Consider the following 17,891-nt stretch of genomic DNA (forward strand, 5'->3'; position numbering starts at 1 on the left):
GAGGGGAAGACAGTGAGGGGGAGATAAAGATAGACACTCACAGACCTGCTTCACTGCTTGTGAAATGACCTCCCCGCAGGTGGGGAGCTGGAGGATCAAACTGGGATCCTTGTGCCTTTCACACCATGTGTGCTACCACCTGGCCCCCAGATATGAGATATTATCTGAGTCCCTCATCAACTTCCCAAGACTGAAAGAGGTGACATGGAAAATTCCATCTGTAGTTCTTGAGTTGTCCAGTTGGAAATATTTCTAGGGATTCCTAACTTGTGTGAACTGATCAGTGTCTGTATTCCAAGTCTTGGATAAAGTGTCCCTTAAACATTTTCCACTTCCCACCTTCCCTGAAGATAAGAGGGTCCTTGATGAGGTGTTACTCTGTCCTTGTTAGAAGGGCCTGGACTGGGACCCTCTGGGTAACGTTATGATTCCTCAATATGGACACTCCATGTCAAAAAGGAGCTGGCAAGAACATGTAACATCTGCCCAGTACATCCACGTGACTAACAGATGCCCAGGAAAAAGGAAGATGTGCTGCTAATTAGGAAACAGTTAAGAAAATAGTTTCTTCCTTATCATGGATTTTATCATATCCTGTCCCTGGTAATTAATTCATACCTTACGAAAAGTGGCATTTTGTGTGTGACTTTAAAGGCTCCAAAGTTAAAAGGCACAGGGGAGTTCACAGCTCACTTTGGGATTGTGGGGAAGAGACTGTGCCCTCACCCCAAATTGCTCTGAAGAAATGAAGTCAGCAGGCATCCGTGAGAACAGCTGGGAGGACTATGCTCTCCTCTACAAAATTTCTTCACTTGTTCCCCAGGTCCATCACACCCCAGGTCTACCCCAGACTCCTAGACCAGAGTCCCCCATCAGCATGTGCATGTGTGGGGGAGGGGTTATTTCAAACTGCCCACTGAGACCCATAAAACAGACATGACACCAACTAAGTGAGTTAAACAATATCTTTTATTTTTTATTGCCAACAGGGTTGTCACCAGAGCATGACAAATTAATGTTCATGGTGGCCATTATTTTTCTTCCATTTCTGTAATTTTTTTATAGAGACAGAGAGAAATTAAGAGAGGAGCAGGAGAGAGACGGGGAGAGAGAGACACCTACAGAACTATTTCACTGCTTGTGGCGATTCCCCTCTACAGGTGGGGACCATGGGCTTAAACCAGGATCCTTGCATATGGTAAAAAGTGTGTGCTCGACGAGATGAGCCACCATCCATCCCTTCCAATATCTTTTTAATGACCTAAAAGACTAGGGAAAAAAAAAAATCAGGGGTTGGGTGGTGGCGCACCTGGTTAAACTCATGTGTTACAAGGCCCAAGGACCCGGGTTCAAGTCCCTGGTCCCCACTTGCAGAGGGAAAACTGCAGTACTGCAGGTATCTCTCTGTCCCCCCACTCTCTTTCTACTTCCCCCTTCCCCTCAACTTCTGGCTGTCTCTACCCAATAAATAAAGATAATTTAAATTTTTTTAAAGAAATATTTACTTATAAAAAACCAGAGCACATCTTTTATCGTGAAAGTATTATTACTTCAACCTTTGGGTTATATTTTTACATACCTATTTACACGTATGCATTTGCCTGAATGTAAGATACATTTTTTTGTTTGTTTGTTTGTTTTTTTGTTTACCAGAGCACTGCTCAGCTCTGGCTTATGGTGGTGCAGAGGATTGAACCTGGGGCCTGGAAGATTCAGGCCTGAGAGTCTCTTTGCATAGCCATTATGCTATCTAGCCCTGCCTGATACATTTCTTTTTCTTTAATTTTTTTATATCTGACTACCAATTTGAAACCTTGAGTGCTTAGATTGAAGGAATATATATACTCAGAACTGGGGTCTATGCATCAAAAAGTTTGAGACATTCAATCTATTTTCCCCTCTCATACTGATTAGTGATTTATAAGACTGTAAGTTAATAGGAGTGTATATTAACACCATTCCCATCACCAAAGGTCTGTGTGCCTACCCCCACTCCCCTATAGTGAAGCTGGAAATCTACCCTCAGCCTCCACTCAGAGTTTTTTTTACTTTGGTGCAATATTCCAAACTCAGTCAAATTCTACTTTGCATTTCCCTCTCTCTTCTTCTTTCTCAAATTCTATTTACTAGTGGGATCATCCCATACACATCTTTCTCTTTCTGACTTACCTCACTTAACATAACTCCTTCTTGGATAAAGCTAGAAGAAAAAAAATTTTTTTTACTTTTTTCTTTTTTTATTGGGGGGGATTTAATGGTTCACAGTTGATAGTAAAATACAGTAATTGGTATGTAAGATACATTTCTTATGGTGGACACCCATCCAAAAGTTCGAAAATATTGCCTCGAAGATTGTCAGGGAAGTGGTCCAAGAGGTGGCACAGTGGATAAGGTATTAGACTCTCAAGCATGAGGTCCTGAGTTCAATCCCAGCAGCACATGTACCAGAGTGATGTCTGTTTTTTTTCTCTCTCTCTCTCTCTTTCTGCCTTTCTCATTAATAAATAAAATCTTTTTTAAAAAATGAATAAAATAGGACAGAGGGTAGATAGCATAATGGTTATACAAAGAGACTCTCATGCCTAAGGCTCCAAAGTCCCAGGTTCAGTCCCCCTCACCACCATAAGCCAGAGCTGAACAATGCTCTGGTAAAAATAAAAATAATAATAATAAAACCCAGCCTCTGCTGAAAGAAGAACAGTTTTACCTCTTCACACAGGCAGATTCTGGTAACTGTACTATCACTGTACAATCCCCAAACCCAGCAGCTGTCACTCCTCACATTCCAGCAGAGAGAACCCTTCTCTCCTCACCCTCAACTCTATCTTTCTAGATCCTGACTGAAACCACCTATTTCAGGAAACAAAAAGCCAGGAAGGAATGGTGACAGGTGGATAGAAAGGAGGTGCCAACGACATGCACTCTGAGAAGGCAGTGTTTAAACTCAGAAGGCTAGTTAGAGCAAGGAGAGATATGTGAGCTCTCTATGACTAAACATAACATCCTTGGTACATAAAGAGCACTTATAAGTAATAATAATAATAAAAACATGGGCGGAGCATAGATAGCATAATGGTTATGCAAACAGACTCTCATGCCTAAGGCTCCAAAGTCCCAGGTTCAATCCCCTGCACCACCATAATCCAGAACTGAACAGTGTTCTGGTTTAAAAAAAAAATTTTTTTAATAGAAAAAACTAAAAATTGGGGCCAGGTGGTGGCACACCTGGTTGAGTGCACAAGTTACAGTGCGCAAGGACCCAAGTTCAAGCCCCTGGTATATATACACAATGGAATACTATGCAGCTATCAAGAACAATGAACCCACCTTCTCTGACCCATCTTGGACAGAGCTAGAAGGAATTATGTTAAGTGAGCTAAGTCAGAAAGATAAAGATAAGTATGGGATGATCCCACTCATCAACAGAAGTTGAGTAAGAAGATCTGAAAGGGAAACTAAAAGCAGGACCTGACCAAATTGTAAGTAGGGCACCAAAGTAAAAACCCGGTGGTGAGGGGTAGACATGCAGCTTCCTGGGACAGTGGGGGGTGGGAGTGGGTGGGAGGGATGGGTCACAGTCTTTTGGTGGTGGGAATGGTGTTTATGTACACTCCTAGTAAAATGTAGTCATATAAATCACTAATTAATTAATATGAGAGTTCATTAATATGAGAGGGGGAAAATTAATTGTATGTCTCAAAGTTTTTTAAAACACAGACTGAATCTTTTTAATATATAGGCTGTGTATTTGATATGCGGACTCTCTCAAAAGCCTAGACCAAGTAGATCAGAAGCAACCAATAGCACAGCTATATACAAGATACTGGGTACTGTACAGCAAACCCTAACAAAAGGACTTTTCAAAGTTAACCCAATTGCCAAATAATGTGATGATAACATTAACTATCGATTGTCTTTTTGAACCCTAAGACAGCAGGAACCTCACATCTCCACTAAAGAGCCTCTACTTCCCCCAGTCCTGGAACCCTTAAATAGGGCCCACTTTCCCATATGCCTCTCCCAATCCATATCAAATAATATTGCATCTGCCGATCACAACCTAATCAACACGATTGGCACCTCAACATGCCTCACTTCAGACTGTGTCCAGAGACTTCACATGTGGAATGACAACCCTTGAGCTTCATTACTCGGGTGAGACCTTTCCTTTCATAGTATACTCTAATTCCATCTCAGGTGGTTCACTTTCTAACAAAGTCCCAAAACTTAGATATACACCAGTTTCTGTGAGAGAGACCATATGTTCACACGTGTCCATAAACTACTGCAAAATATATACCTGAAAGCAGAAGTACACTAGAGTTTGCAGTGAGTATCCCCCTAACACTTCCTCTCCACTATTCCAAGCTTTGGGTCCATGATTGCTCAAGAATTTGTTTGGCTTTGTATGTTAACTCTCTTTTCAGTCACCAGGTTTCAGATGTCATCAGGATGCCGGCCAGGCTTCCCTGGACTGAAGACCCCACCAATGTGTCCTGGAGCACCACTTCCCCAGAGACCCACCCTACTAGGGAAAGAGTGAGGCAGACTGGAAGTATGGACCGACCAGTCAACGCCCATGTTCAGCAGGGAAGCAATTACAGAAGCCAGACCTTCCACCTTCTACAACCCACAATGACCCTGGGTCCATGGTCCCAGAGGGATAGAGAGTGGGAAAGCTATCGGGGGGGGGGGGTGGGATATGGAGATTGGGTGGTGGGAATTGTGTGGAGTTGTACCCCTCCTACCCTATGGTTTTGTTAATTTATCCTTTCTTAAATAAAAAAAAAATAGAAAAAAAAAAGAAAAGAAAAAGAAAAAAGAAAAAAACTAAAAATCGGGGCCAGGTGGTGGCACACCTGGTTGAGTGTACAAGTTACAGTGCGCAAGGACCCAAGTTCAAGCCCCTGGTCCCCTCCTGCTGAGGGAAAACTTCACAAGTGGTGAAGCAGTGTTGCAGGTGTCTCTGTCTCTTTCCCTCTCTATCTCACCTTCCCTCTTGATTTCTGGCTGTCTCTATCAAATAAAGATAATTAATAAATAAATAAATAAATAAATAAATAGAGGGTCAGGCGGTAGCACAGAGGGTTAAGCATATATGGTGCGAAGTGCAAGGACCAGCATAAGGATCCTGGTTCAAGCTCCTGGCTCCCCAGCTGCAGGGGAGTCGCTTCACAGGTGGTGAAGCAGGTCTGCAGGTGTCTACCCTTCTCTCCCCCTCTCTGTCTTTCCCCTGCTCTCTTGATTTATCTCTGTCATATCCAACAACAGCAACATCAACAACAATAATAATAACCACAACAATGATAAAACAATAAGGACAAGAGAAGGGAAAATAAATAAATAAATAATGAATAAAAATGTCCCCTGGTTTATTGTTAAGAGAAAATAAAGTTTTTCAAAAAAGATTCGGGGGGCATGCAATGGCACACCTGGTTAAGCATACAAATTACAGTGCACAAAGACCCAGGTTCAAGCCCCTGGTCCCCACCTGCAGGGGGAAAACTTCACGAGTGGTGAAGCAGGGCTGCAGGTGTCTCTCAGTCTCTTTCTCTCTCTCTCACCCCCACCCCTCTAAATAAAATAAAATAAAATAAAATAAAATAAAATAAAATAAAATAAAATAAAAATTCCTGGGATAGGATTAGCTCTAAGGAGGAAGGCAAGGGTTCCATGGGACAAAGAAGACTTTTTGTTTTGACGTGCATAATACACTTGAGTATCCTCCTAATTCACTGTCATTAGAGCAGGGGTTCTCAATCTTTGCATACTAGCACTGAGCATACTTACACTGGGTGATGCTTTGTTGTGGGAGCTGTTCTGCATACTTTAGCAGGTCTACTCACAGCCCTGCCTCTACCCACTAGATGACAGTAGCACCCCTCCCCTAAATGCAGTGATCACAACCCAGAATGTCTTCAGACGTTTACAAATGTCCACCGATGGGAGTCGGTTGATAGCACAGCGGGTTAAGCGCACGTGGCGCAAAGCACAAGGACCGGCATAAGGATCCTGGTTCAAGTCCCTGGCTCCCCACCTGCAGGGGAGTTGCTTCGCAGGTGGTGAAGCAGGTGCACCTGCAGAGGTGTCTATCTTTCCCCCTCTGTCTTCCCCTCCTCTCTCCATTTCTCTCTGTCCTATCCAACAACGACATCAACAACAATAATAACAAGAGCAACAAAACGGAAATAAATTAATTAAAAAAATAAATAAATGTCCACCAAGGAACAACACTGTCCTCAGTCTAGAGCCGCTGCATGAAAGCGCGCATTTACATATCACGTTATGTGCTCTACTTTGCATTAAATTTCACAACTAAAATCAGCTTTTTTTAAAGGAAAAAAGATTCATGGAGGACAGCTATCAAATTGCTAACTTATTCAGCATGTGGAATGATTTAGTTCTTTTGCCCTATCCCTTCCTGCGACATATACTGTGACATTTAGTATATATTATGTTCACAGAAAAAAAAAAGTGTGTAGAGCTGATTTCTTTTCTTTTCCTTCCCCACCCCCAACCCCGGGGCTCAGTGCTGGCACTATGAATCCACAACTCCTGGTAGCTATTTTTTTCCCATTTTATTGAGTAGGTCAGAGAGAACTTAAGAGTAGAGGGGGAGATAGAGAGGGAGAGAGAAGGTGGATGATACATAGCAAAATGGTAATTCAAACACACTCATGCTGAGACTCCAAAGTTCCAGGTTCAATTCCCCACACCACCATAAGCCAGAGCTGAACAGTGCTCTGGTTATAAAAAAAAAAAAAAAAAAAAAAAGGGAGTCAGGCTGTAGCGCAGTGGGTTAAGCACAGGTGGCGCTAAGCTCAAGGACCGGCGTCAGGATCCCGGTTCGAGCCCCTGGCTCCCCACCTGCAGGCAGGTCCCTTCACAGGTGGTGAAGCAGGTCTGCAGGTGTCTGTCTTTCTCTCCCCCTCTCTGTCTTCCCCTCCTCTCTCCATTTCTCTCTGTCCTATCCAACAACAACGACATCAATAATAACTACAACAATAAAACAACAAGGGCAACAAAAGGGAATAAATTAAATTAAATTAAATTAAAAAAAAAAAGGAGAGAGAAAGATAGAAACCTCCAAACCTGCTTTGCCGTTTGTGAAGTGTCCCCCTGCAGGTGTGGAGTGGGGACTTGAACCTGGGTCCTTGCATAAGTCCCTGCAGTTAGTACTATGTGTGCTTCATCAGGTGTGCCACCGCCCAGCCCCCGTGTAAGGCTATTTTCAATGCTGTGACATGACCTCAAATGTGCAAAAGGTCATATTTAGAGATTCCAGTGGCCCTGTCAACCACCTTCCCCACACTGATGAGTCACTGCTGCTTCTCTGTCTTTGAAGGTTCTATAATTCCCCCCAGATTCCAGTCAAAAGTCTAGAGAGGAGGGCCAGGCAGTAGCACAGCAGGTTATGTGCACGTGGCATGAAGCAAAAGCACCAGCCTAAGGATCCTGGTTCGAGCCCCCAGATCCCCACTTGCAAGAGTGTCGCTTCATAAGTGGTGGAGCAGGTCTGCAGGTGTCTATTTCTCTCCCCCTCACTGTCTCCCCCTTATCTCTCCACTTCTCTCAATCCTACCCAACAACAACAATAATAATAACAACTATGGCAACAAATGGCCTCCAGGAGCAGTGGATTTGTAGTGTAGGAACCAAACCCCAGCTATAACCCTGAAGGCAAAAAGAAAAAAAAAAGTCTAGAAGGAGGAGAAGAGGATCTGGCATCAGGGACAGGAAAGGACAGTAAAGATTCCTGGTTTTATGTCCAAACATGGGGACATATGGTTAAAAAAAAATTAAAAAATAAATCATCAAATGGAGACTAGGAAGAGTCAACCTACATGAAAATAAGGTGCTGTTCCAAAGGAACAAGGGCCTGGTGTTGCTCTTGCACTGACCCTTAGTGCCTCAAACAGCACCCAGCACACAGGAAGTGCTCTGTAAATATTTGTTCACTGGGAGCACGTGTTGGCACACCCGGCTGAGCGCACATATTACCATGCACGAGGATCCAGGTTCAAACCCCCACCCCATCCCCAACTGCAGGGAGGATGCTTCTTTGCAAGCATGAAACAAATATCTACTTTCGTCCCTTTTTAAAAAATATTTACTTGTTATTGGATAGAGACAGAGAAATTGAAAAGGGAGGGGGAGAGAGGGAGGGAGAGAGACGGAGAGACACCTGCAGCCCTGCTTCACCACTCGTGAAGCTTTTCCCCTGCAGGTGGGGACCAGGGACTTGAACTCAGGTCCTTGAGCACTGTAATGTGTTTGCTTAACCAGGTGCACCACCACCTGGCCCAATCTCTACCTTTCTATCTCTCCCTCCTCTCTCAATTTCTCTCTATCCTGTCAAATAAAATAGAAAGAAAAGAAGGGAAGAGAAAAGAAAAGAGAAGGGAAGAAAAGAAAAGAGAAGAGAAGGCCACTGGGAGCAGAGGATTCACAATGCAGGCACCCAGCCCCAGCAATAACCCTGGTAGCAATAAAGAATAATTATTATAATTTTAAAAAAGAAAAAAATTGTTCACTGAGTCAAGTGTGTAAACAATGGGATATAAATAAACACATTAACGGGTAGAACGGGCAGGGCTGATGACTGCTCAAATTTCCTACAATGGCCCACGTACTCATGGTAGTTTCAGTCATTAATATAGGCAAAGGGAGGAGGCCAGGGGTCCGTTTCACAAGCTATGAAGCAGGTCTACAGGTGTCTATCTTTCTCTCCCCCTCTCTGTCTTCCCCTCCTCTCTCCATTTCTCTGTCCTGTCCAGCAACAACAATAACAATAATAACAACAACAATGGCAACAAAAATGGGGAAAAAAATGGCCTCCAAGAGCAGTGGATTCATAGGCACTGAAGCTTCTTCCAAAGTTGTGGGGGTCAGACTCAAACTTGGGTCACACACATGACAAAGCAGTGCACTACAAAGCAGTGAGCTACTTTGCAGGCCTTCACTAACATTTTCTATCCTGAAGCCCTGAGATGGGGGGGGGGGGGAATGCCCTGGATCCTTCCCCAGCTCATAGTCTATTTTGGGATGCAGGTCCTGAAATTACACCCTAGGCTGGAATGCCAGGGAGCAACTGCAAGGAGTGGGGACAGTGAGTGTATGCATTTGGGTAGGCACAGGGGCTGGCTGGCTTCTATGCAATCAGGGCACAGTCCCAGCTGTCAGCAAAGGGGCTGGGTTCAAGGCTCCTCAACCCTGACTGCGTGCCTCTGAAGTTTAGATTTTTTTTCTCTTTTTTTTTCCTCTCTCATTTTTTTTAAACCTAGATCCAAGCCACTCCTACAAAAATAAAGCTTTAAGAGAGGAAGGGGCAGGAAGGTATGATTCTGTCCAGGCAGACTCTGATGGATTATTAGCAACAGTTATCTTGAAGGTTAAGCGCACACAGCACAGAGCACAAGGACTGGAGTAAGGACCCCGGTTCGAGGCCCCGGCTCCCCACCTACAGAGGGTTGGCTTCACAGGCAGTGAAGCAGGTCTGCAGGTGTCTGTCTTTCTCTGCTCCTCTCTGTCTTCCCCTCCCCTCTCAATTTCTCTCCGTCCTACCCAACAGCAATAGCAATAATAACAACAACAACGATAAACAACAAGGGCAACAAAAAGGAAAGAAAATTAAATAAATAAAATAAAATGAAATGAAAGCTGAGGAGGAGATAGCATAATGTTATGCAAAAGACTCTCATGGGGGAGGGAAGGTGGAGAGGTTAAATTATGCAAAAAGACTTTCATGTCTGAGGATCCAAAATCCCAGGTTCAATCCACCACCAGTCCCACCACCATCACCCCCACCACCACCATACACCAAAGCTGACCAATGCTCTGGCTAAGAAAGAAAGAAAGAAAGATGAGGGAGGAGAAAAAAACAACTCATGCCTAAGGCCCTAAAGGTTCCAGGTTTAACCCCCAGCACCACCATAAGTCAAAGCTAAGCAGCACTATGGTGGCTCTCTCTCTACTTAAACTGTCCCATAACAAGGAATAAATGTTACACATCAGTCTCACTTTGCTAAGCTGAATCTTTCACCTACTGTTATTACTTGGGGGTACTTGGGAGGGAAACACATGGGGATGGCAGGTCTGACCTAATTGGTGCCTCCCTGTTTTCAAGCCTCATGAAAACACCGGTCTCTTTTCCTTCCATGTTTGACCATATTTCGAGACACACTTATTTTTAAATTTCACAGAATCACAGGATATGCCTCTTGGTAAGAGGAAAACCCTTCTCTCCTCTCCTTATTTATCTTTCTTGGCAGGACCAGAGAGTCCTGACTCACGGCCATTGTTCCTTCCCTTAAATTTGACAGATTCTTCCTTTTCCCTTTCCTCCTCCTGGGACACCTCCCGATGGAATGTCTGCCTTGGAATGGAGAAGGAGGGGAACTAATGGGGTGGACACCACCTGTAGGCACTCAGGATCTTTAAGTTTCTTGACACATCTCAAAAGTCTTTATATTAAAGTCATATCCCTCCTCTGCTGTTCCTCTTCCTACCAACTGAAACTAAGTTGATGGCGGCCAGTGTTCGATAAGGATGGTCGAATGAATGAATGAATGAATGACCAACATAACTGTCATACCATCTACACAGCTAATGTCTGAGTAATTCTGATTCCCTCTCCCTCATAAACAACCATCTTCCAATCCACCCTCACTGCAGCTACCCGTTAAAGGCTCGCCCCCCCCCCCTTCCTTCTAGGCAATGGTCTTAAGCAAGGACAACATACATGGTACGTTCAATTTTCCAAGATTACAAAGCTCTGGGACATCTGTTGTGCGTTTGCCTCCTCCCGCAGAAAACGAGGCTGAGATTTGTGACCGTGCGGGCAGAGGAGGTAAGGCCGGTGGAGTCTGAGCCCGGCGCGGGAAGCTGCGGGGTAGAGGAGGCGGGAGGAGCGCGGGGACATCGGCCCAGAGCCCGAGGGCGCGGGCGCACCAGCGCGGCGGCGGGGACGCTCACCTCGGAAAGTCAAGCTGGAGACCGGGTCGGGGCGCCGGTCCTTCTTGGCGCTGGGCAGGTTGCTGGCCCTCACCAGCAGGCAGGAGAGCATGGTTCAGCGGCCCGGGGCGCTCGGAGACGCGGGCACCCAGCAAGCACTCGCCTCCCTCGGTCGCCCCTCGGCGGAGCAGCGGGCGGCACCAGCGAGAGGCCTTGCGGAGGACACCGGACACCACGGGCCGGACCCTCCCCTCAGGCCCGGCCGGGCGGGGCAGGGCGGGGCGGTCCAGGGTCGGGGTGGGGGCAGGCCGCGCTGTGGGGGCGCCCGAGCCCCTCCCGTCCCGCGGGACCCGCAGGGAAAGGCGGCGCCCCTGACGCGGGCGCGCAGCTGCAGGGGAAGACGTGGTGGGGCTGGTGCTGCTCGTGGGAGCCCTGCGCCCCCAGCCCCCCGGGATTCCCCGGCCCTCCAGCAGACCAGGCGCTGGGAGCGCGGACCCCCGGAGCACAGGACACCTCCTTCCGCGGCGCGCGGCCCAGCAGCCTGCCGACCGAGGGGAGCGAGCGCAGCTGGCGGAGGCGAGCCGGGGCCGCGGGGACGAGCGTGTCTGCGCCCTGGCCCGCCCCGCACGTCCAGGGGCCGCGCGGGAGCCAGTGCGCCGCAGCCCCGGGACTCGAGCCCTTACGAGCCCGCCTCAGAACCTCCCCCAGAGGCAGAGGCCCATGTCCAAACTGTCCTGAGTCTCCACTGCCCATTCCGCTCCCTGCCGGGTCACCCGCACCACCATGGAAGTCCAGGGCTCCTGGCCCGCCAGTGGGAGCAGTGCCAGGAGCGTGAGCGCTCACTTCTCCCGTCCTGCTGCTGCCTTCCAGAACACAGGGGCCCGGACTTCTCTCCTCTGTACCCTGACACTCAGCACCAAGCACAGTACCCTAGTACCCCTCTCACCTCATTTCCCTAACTTCCACACTGGGACTAATAACTAGTTATACTCATCCATCTCCCACAGTCTCCACTCTCCTCCCCTCCTCTTTTATTTATCCAGAAGCCTAGAGCTGGTCCTCTCCTCTCTGGTCTACATCTTCTTCTCCAGGAGGCCGGGCCCCAGGGACCAGACTGCCTCTGATCCTCCTCTGGTCTCTGGGGTGGTAGTCCTGGGTCTGGAGTCCCTGTGACAGGCAGTAGGGACATGACCCAGGGTGAAGGCACCTGGAGGCATTGAAGACCAGTAGACATCACTTCACACCTAAACAAACTCAGCTCCACAGGACCATCAGTCCCTTCACAGACACCGTCTTTTGCCAGTCCTCAAGGGGGGAGGGGGCGGGAAGCACAGAAAGTATTAGTATTAGTTTGGGGAAATAGTATAATGGTTACTCAAAATTACTTTGGGAGCCCGGCGGTGGCGCACTGGGTTAAGGACACATAGTAAAAAGTGCAGGGACTGCGGCTCCCCACCACAAGCGGTGATTCAGGTCTGCAGGTGTCTTATCTTTCTCTCCCCCTCTCTGTCTTCCCCTCCTCTCTCTATTTCTCTCTGTGTGTCCTATACAATAACATCAATAACAACAACAATGAAAAAAACAACAAGGGCAACAAAAAGGGAAAATAAATAAATAAATATTAAAGAAGGAGAAGGAGAAGGAGAAGGAGAAGGGGAAGAGGAAGAGGAAGAAGAAGAAGAAGAAGAAGAAGAGGAAGAAGAAGGAGAAGGAGAAGGAGAAGGAGAAGGAGAAGGAGAAGGAGGAGAAGAAGAAGAAGAAGAAGAAGAAGAAGAAGAAGAAGAAGAAGAAGAAGAAGAAGAAGAAGAAGAAGAAGAAGAAGAAGAAGGGTGCAGGGACTGGTACAAGAATCCCAATTCAACCTTCCCCACCTGCTGGGGGATCAGTTCACAAGCGGTGGAGCAGCTCTGCAGGTGTCTATCTTTCTCTTCCCCCTCTCTATTTTCCCCTCCTCTTTCAATTTCTCTCTGTCCTATCCAACAAGAAAAAAAAAAAAAAGGAAAATACAGGAACTGACCCTGGAGACAAAAAAAAATTACTTTAATGCCTAAGCTTGAAAGTCCCAGGCTAAATCCCTGGCAATACCATAAATCAGAGTTGTAAAGACAGAAAAATGAAGAGAAGAGAAAAGAAGGTGGGTGGTGTTGAACATGCCTTCCCCCACCCCACTTGCAGGGGGGAAAGAACCTTCACCAATAGAGATGCAGTGCTGTAGGTGTCTCTCTTTACCCCTCTCTCTGTGTGTCTTCATTGAAAGATAACTCTCCCAGAATATCCTAATGAATTTAATAATATTACAGCTGGGATTTCTGGTAAAGAAAGAAATGTCACTGTAGTCCAGGAGATGGTGCATTGGATAAGGTGATGGACTCTCAAGCGTGAGGTCCCAAGTTCAATCCCCAGCAGCACATGTACCAGAGTGACATGTGGTTCTTTACCTCTCCTCCTACTCCTCTCAGTAATAAATAAATTAAATTAAATTAAATTAAATTAAAAAGAAAGAAACATCACTGTCTGAAAGTTGATGATTGAAAATGTGGACAGCAGTGGGGGGGGCAAGGAGTGAGAGAAAAAAAATCTCAAGTACAGACACAGCACTGCACTGCTGCTAAGTGCCACGTTTGCAATTGCTCCAAATCCAAGCAATAGACTTAAGGGGCCCCATGTGGAATTACTCAAAAACCACATGGCTTAAGAAACTGATATTTAGAGCTGTAAAATCCACAGGTTCTTGAGTGAACACCATACTGAGGAGCCAAGGAACTAAACATTGTATCCTTATAGCAGCAAGGAAGCCAACCAAACTCTAAGGTGCCCCACCTGCCACAGAGTCAGGTGAATAGCGTCAGATTGCCCTGCAGGTGGCATAAGTGACTTTGACCTCACAGTAAAGTTCCCACTTTCAGGATTTCTGGAAAGAAGCCAGGGCTCTGTTTAAGGGACATCATTTCTTTAAAACTCCTCTCCTCCCCAACTCACATACAAAGGAGAACACAGCACCACCTGCAGACCAACAGTAGAAACCAAAAGAGATGAGCAAACTAGGAAAACAGGACCAGGGAGATATAATGGTCATGCAAAAAGCCTATCATGGGGGGCTGGTCGATAGTGCAGCAGGTTAAGCGCACATGGCACAAAGCTCAAGGACCGGCTCAAGGAACCCCGTTGGAGCCCCTAGCTCCCCACCTGCTGGGGGAAAAGGGGGGCGCTTCACAAGTGGTGTCTGCAGGTGTCTGTCTATTTTTCTCTCCTCCTCTCTGTCTTCCCCTTCTCTCTTGATTTCTCTCTGTCCTATCCAACAATGATGACAGCTATAACAACAATAACAACTACAAGGGCAACAACAAGGGCAACAAAATGGGGGGAAATGGCCTCCAGGAGCAGTGGATTCCTAGTGCGGGGTGCCCTAGCCAAAATAAATAAATAAATAAATAAATAAATAAATAAATAAGCCCTTCATGCTAGAGGCATCAAAGCTCCCAGGTTCAGTCACCATCACCACCATAAGCAAGAGTTGAGCAGTGCTCTGGAAGAAAAAAAAAAAAAAATAGGGAAATAGCTGCTGGGCAAATGGCCCAATTAGTAGAACATAGCCCTGGCTCCACATGTACCAGAGTGGTGTTCTGGCTTCTTTTCCTCTCTCTCCTGTCTTTCATATGTAAGAAATAAAAATAAATCGTTATTTTTAACAAAGAACTAGGAAAATACCAGTTCTGGAAAAGTAATGTATTACTCATACACTTAATGATAAAGATCCAGAAAAACTATCAGAGAAAGAATTTAAGAAGTGCATTGTCAAGGGCGGAGGGTAGATAGCATAATGGTTATGCAAACAGACTCTTATACCTGAGGCTCCAAAGTCCCAATTTATTCCCCTGCACCACCATAAGCCAGAGGTGAGCAGTGTTCTGGTAACAAAAATATAATAATAAAATAAAATAAAAAAGAAAAGAAATACATTGTCAGAAAATTCAAGGATACACAAAGCACTCAGTTTATAATATAGACAAATGGATAAAGAAAGAAATCCATGATCTCAAATATTCACTCAATAAGAGAATAGAAACGATGAAAACTGAGCTATAGGTTATGAAGAACACTGGATGCATTCCAGTCTCAAAAAAGTAAATCAAGGAAGTAGGCTTATCCACATAGAAGAGAGAATATTACACACAAACACTACAGGCCAGAAGAGAATGGCAAGATATCTATCAAGTGCTCAATGAGAAAGGCTTTCAGCCAAGAATACTATATCCTGCTAGACTGTCATTCAGACTAGATGGAGGCATAAAAACCTTCTCAGACAAGCAACAGTTGAAGGAATCAACTATCACCAAGCCTGCCCTGAAAGAACTTCTGAAAGGTCTTCTATAAACAGTCAGACCATCATAAATAGCACATATATCAGAACACTCTAAAACTCTACAAGAATGGCATTAAAATATCTTCAATCTTTGATATCAATAAATGTCAATAGCCTGAATTCACCTATTAAAAGACACAGAGTAGGAAGATGGATCTGAAAACACAACCCAACAACATGCTGTCTACAGGAAACCCACCTAACTCAACAAGACAAACACAGACTTAAAGTGAAAGGATGGAAAACTATCATACAGGCCAATGGCCCACAAAAAAGGGCAGGAACAGCTATTCTCATATCTGACACGATAGACTTTAAAATAGATAAGATTGAAAAAGATAGGAGTGGACAATACTTAATGCTCAGAGGATCAGTCAATCAAGAGGACTTAACAATTATTAACATCTATGCACCCAATGAGAAGCCATCTGAATACATCAAACATCTACTGAAAGAGCTACAGCAATATATTAACAGCAACACAGCAATAGTAGGGGACTTCAACACCCCACTCTCTCAACTTGACAGATCATCCAGGCAGAAAATCAATAAAGACATAAGGGAGCTAAATGAAGAGATAGATAAACTAGAACTACTGGACATTTTCAGAGTCATTCATCCTAAGAAACTGGAATACACATTTTACTCAAATCCACGTGGGTTATTCTCAAGGATAGACCATATATTAGACACAAAGACAGCATCAGCAAATTCAAGAGCATTGAAATCATCCCAAGCATCTTCTCAGACCACAATGGAATTAAACTAACACTTAACAATCAACAAAAGATTAGTAATAGTCCCAAAATGTGGAAGCTCAACAGTACACTTCGTAACGACTTCTGGGTCAAAGAGGAAATCAAGGAAGAAATCAAAATGTTTCGAGACTGAAATGAAAATGAAGACACAAGCTATCAAAATATTTGGGACACAGCTAAGGCAGTCCTGAGAGGGAAGTTCATAGCTATACAAGCACACATTAGGAAACAAGAAAAAGCACAAATAAACAGCCTGATTGCACATCGTAAAGACCTAGAAGAAGAACAACAAAGGAACCCTAAAGCAACCAGAAGGACAGAAATCACTAAAGTTAGGGCAGAAATAAATAACATTGAGAATAAGAAAACCATACAAAAGATCAATGAAAGTAAATGTTGGTTATTTGAAAGAATGAACAAAATCGACAAACCTTTAGCCAGACTCACAAAGCAAAAAAGGGAGAAGACCCAAAAAAATCGTATAGTAAATGAGAGAGGAGATATCACAACAGACACCAAAGAAACTCAACATATCATGTGAGGCTTCTATGAACAACTATACGCCACCAAGCTAGAGAACCTGGAAGAAATGGAAGATTTCCTAGATACCTACCAACTTCCAAAACTAAGTCAAGAGGAAGTGGATAACATGAACAGGCCCATCACACCTAATGAAATTAAAACAGTTATCAAAAATCTCCCCAAAAATAAAAGTCCTGGACCAGATGGTTTTACAAATGAATTCTACAAAACCTTCAAAGAAGAACTAATACCTCTACTTTTAAAAGTCTTCCAGAAGACTGAAGACATTAGAATACTCCCTGCCATCTTCTATGAAGCTAACATCACTATGATACCAAAAGCAGACAGGGACACAACCAAAAAAGAAAACTACAGACCAATATCTCTGATGAACATAGATGCTAAAACATTGAACAAAATTCTAGCAAACCGGACACAGCAGTATATTCAAAAGATTGTTCATCATGGCTAAGTGGGGTTTATCCCAGGCATGCAAGGTTGGTTTAATATACATAAATCAATCAATGTGACCCACCACATCAACAAAAGCAAGACCAAAAACCACATGGTCATATCCATAGATGCAGAGAAAGCCTTTGACAAAATACAACATCCCTTTATGATCAAAACACTACAAAAAATGGGAATAGATGGAAAATTCCTCAAGATAGTGGAGTCTATATATAGCAAACCTACAGCCAACATCATACTCAATAGTGAAAAACTGGAAGCATTTCCACTCAGATCAGGTACTAGACAGGGCTGCCCACTATCACCATTACTATTCAACATAGTGTTGGAAGTTCTTGCCATAGCAATCAGGCAGGAGCAAGGAATTAAAGGGATACAGATTGGAAGAAAAGATGTCAAACTCTCCTTATTTGCAGATGACATGATAGTATATACAGAAAAACCTAAGGAATCCAGCAAGAAGCTTTTGGAAATCATCAGGCAATACAGTAAAGTGTCAGGCTATAAAATTAACATTCAAAAGTCAGTGGCATTCCTCTATGCAAACACTAAGCTAGAAGAAATTGAAATCCAGAAATTAATTCCTTTTACTATAGCAACAAAAACAATAAAATATCTAGGAGTAAACCCAACCAAAGAAGTGAAAGACTTGTATACTGAAAATTATGAGTCACTACTCAAGGAAATTGAAAAAGACACAAAGAAGTGGAAAGATATTCCATGTTCATGGGTTGGTAGAATTAACATCATCAAAATGAATATACTACCCAGAGCCATCTACAAATTTAATGTTATCCCCATCAAGATCCCAAGCACATTTTTTA

The 17,891-nt window shown here is 44.5% G+C and overlaps 1 protein-coding gene across 17 annotated transcripts in view; it reads right to left on the reverse strand.

Moving 5' to 3' along the window:
• Positions 1–17,891, reverse strand: part of DYSF (dysferlin) — a 272,723-nt gene that overhangs the window by 247,044 nt on the left and 7,788 nt on the right. For 8 of the 17 annotated variants that reach the window (XM_060187117.1, XM_060187108.1, XM_060187115.1 and 5 more), the window contains exon 1: positions 10,975–11,199. The exons of 8 other annotated variants lie outside the window; for them this stretch is intronic. In XM_060187117.1, the coding sequence (XP_060043100.1) occupies positions 10,975–11,065 (91 nt within the window). In that variant the 5' untranslated portion in view covers positions 11,066–11,199. Of the gene's footprint in view, positions 1–10,741; positions 10,933–10,974; positions 11,200–17,891 lie in introns of those variants that run through there. One more of the 17 variants, XM_060187111.1, reaches the window with a different exon arrangement.

This window comes from Erinaceus europaeus, chromosome 3, assembly GCF_950295315.1.
Source record: "Erinaceus europaeus chromosome 3, mEriEur2.1, whole genome shotgun sequence".
Taxonomy (NCBI): domain Eukaryota; kingdom Metazoa; phylum Chordata; class Mammalia; order Eulipotyphla; family Erinaceidae; genus Erinaceus; species Erinaceus europaeus.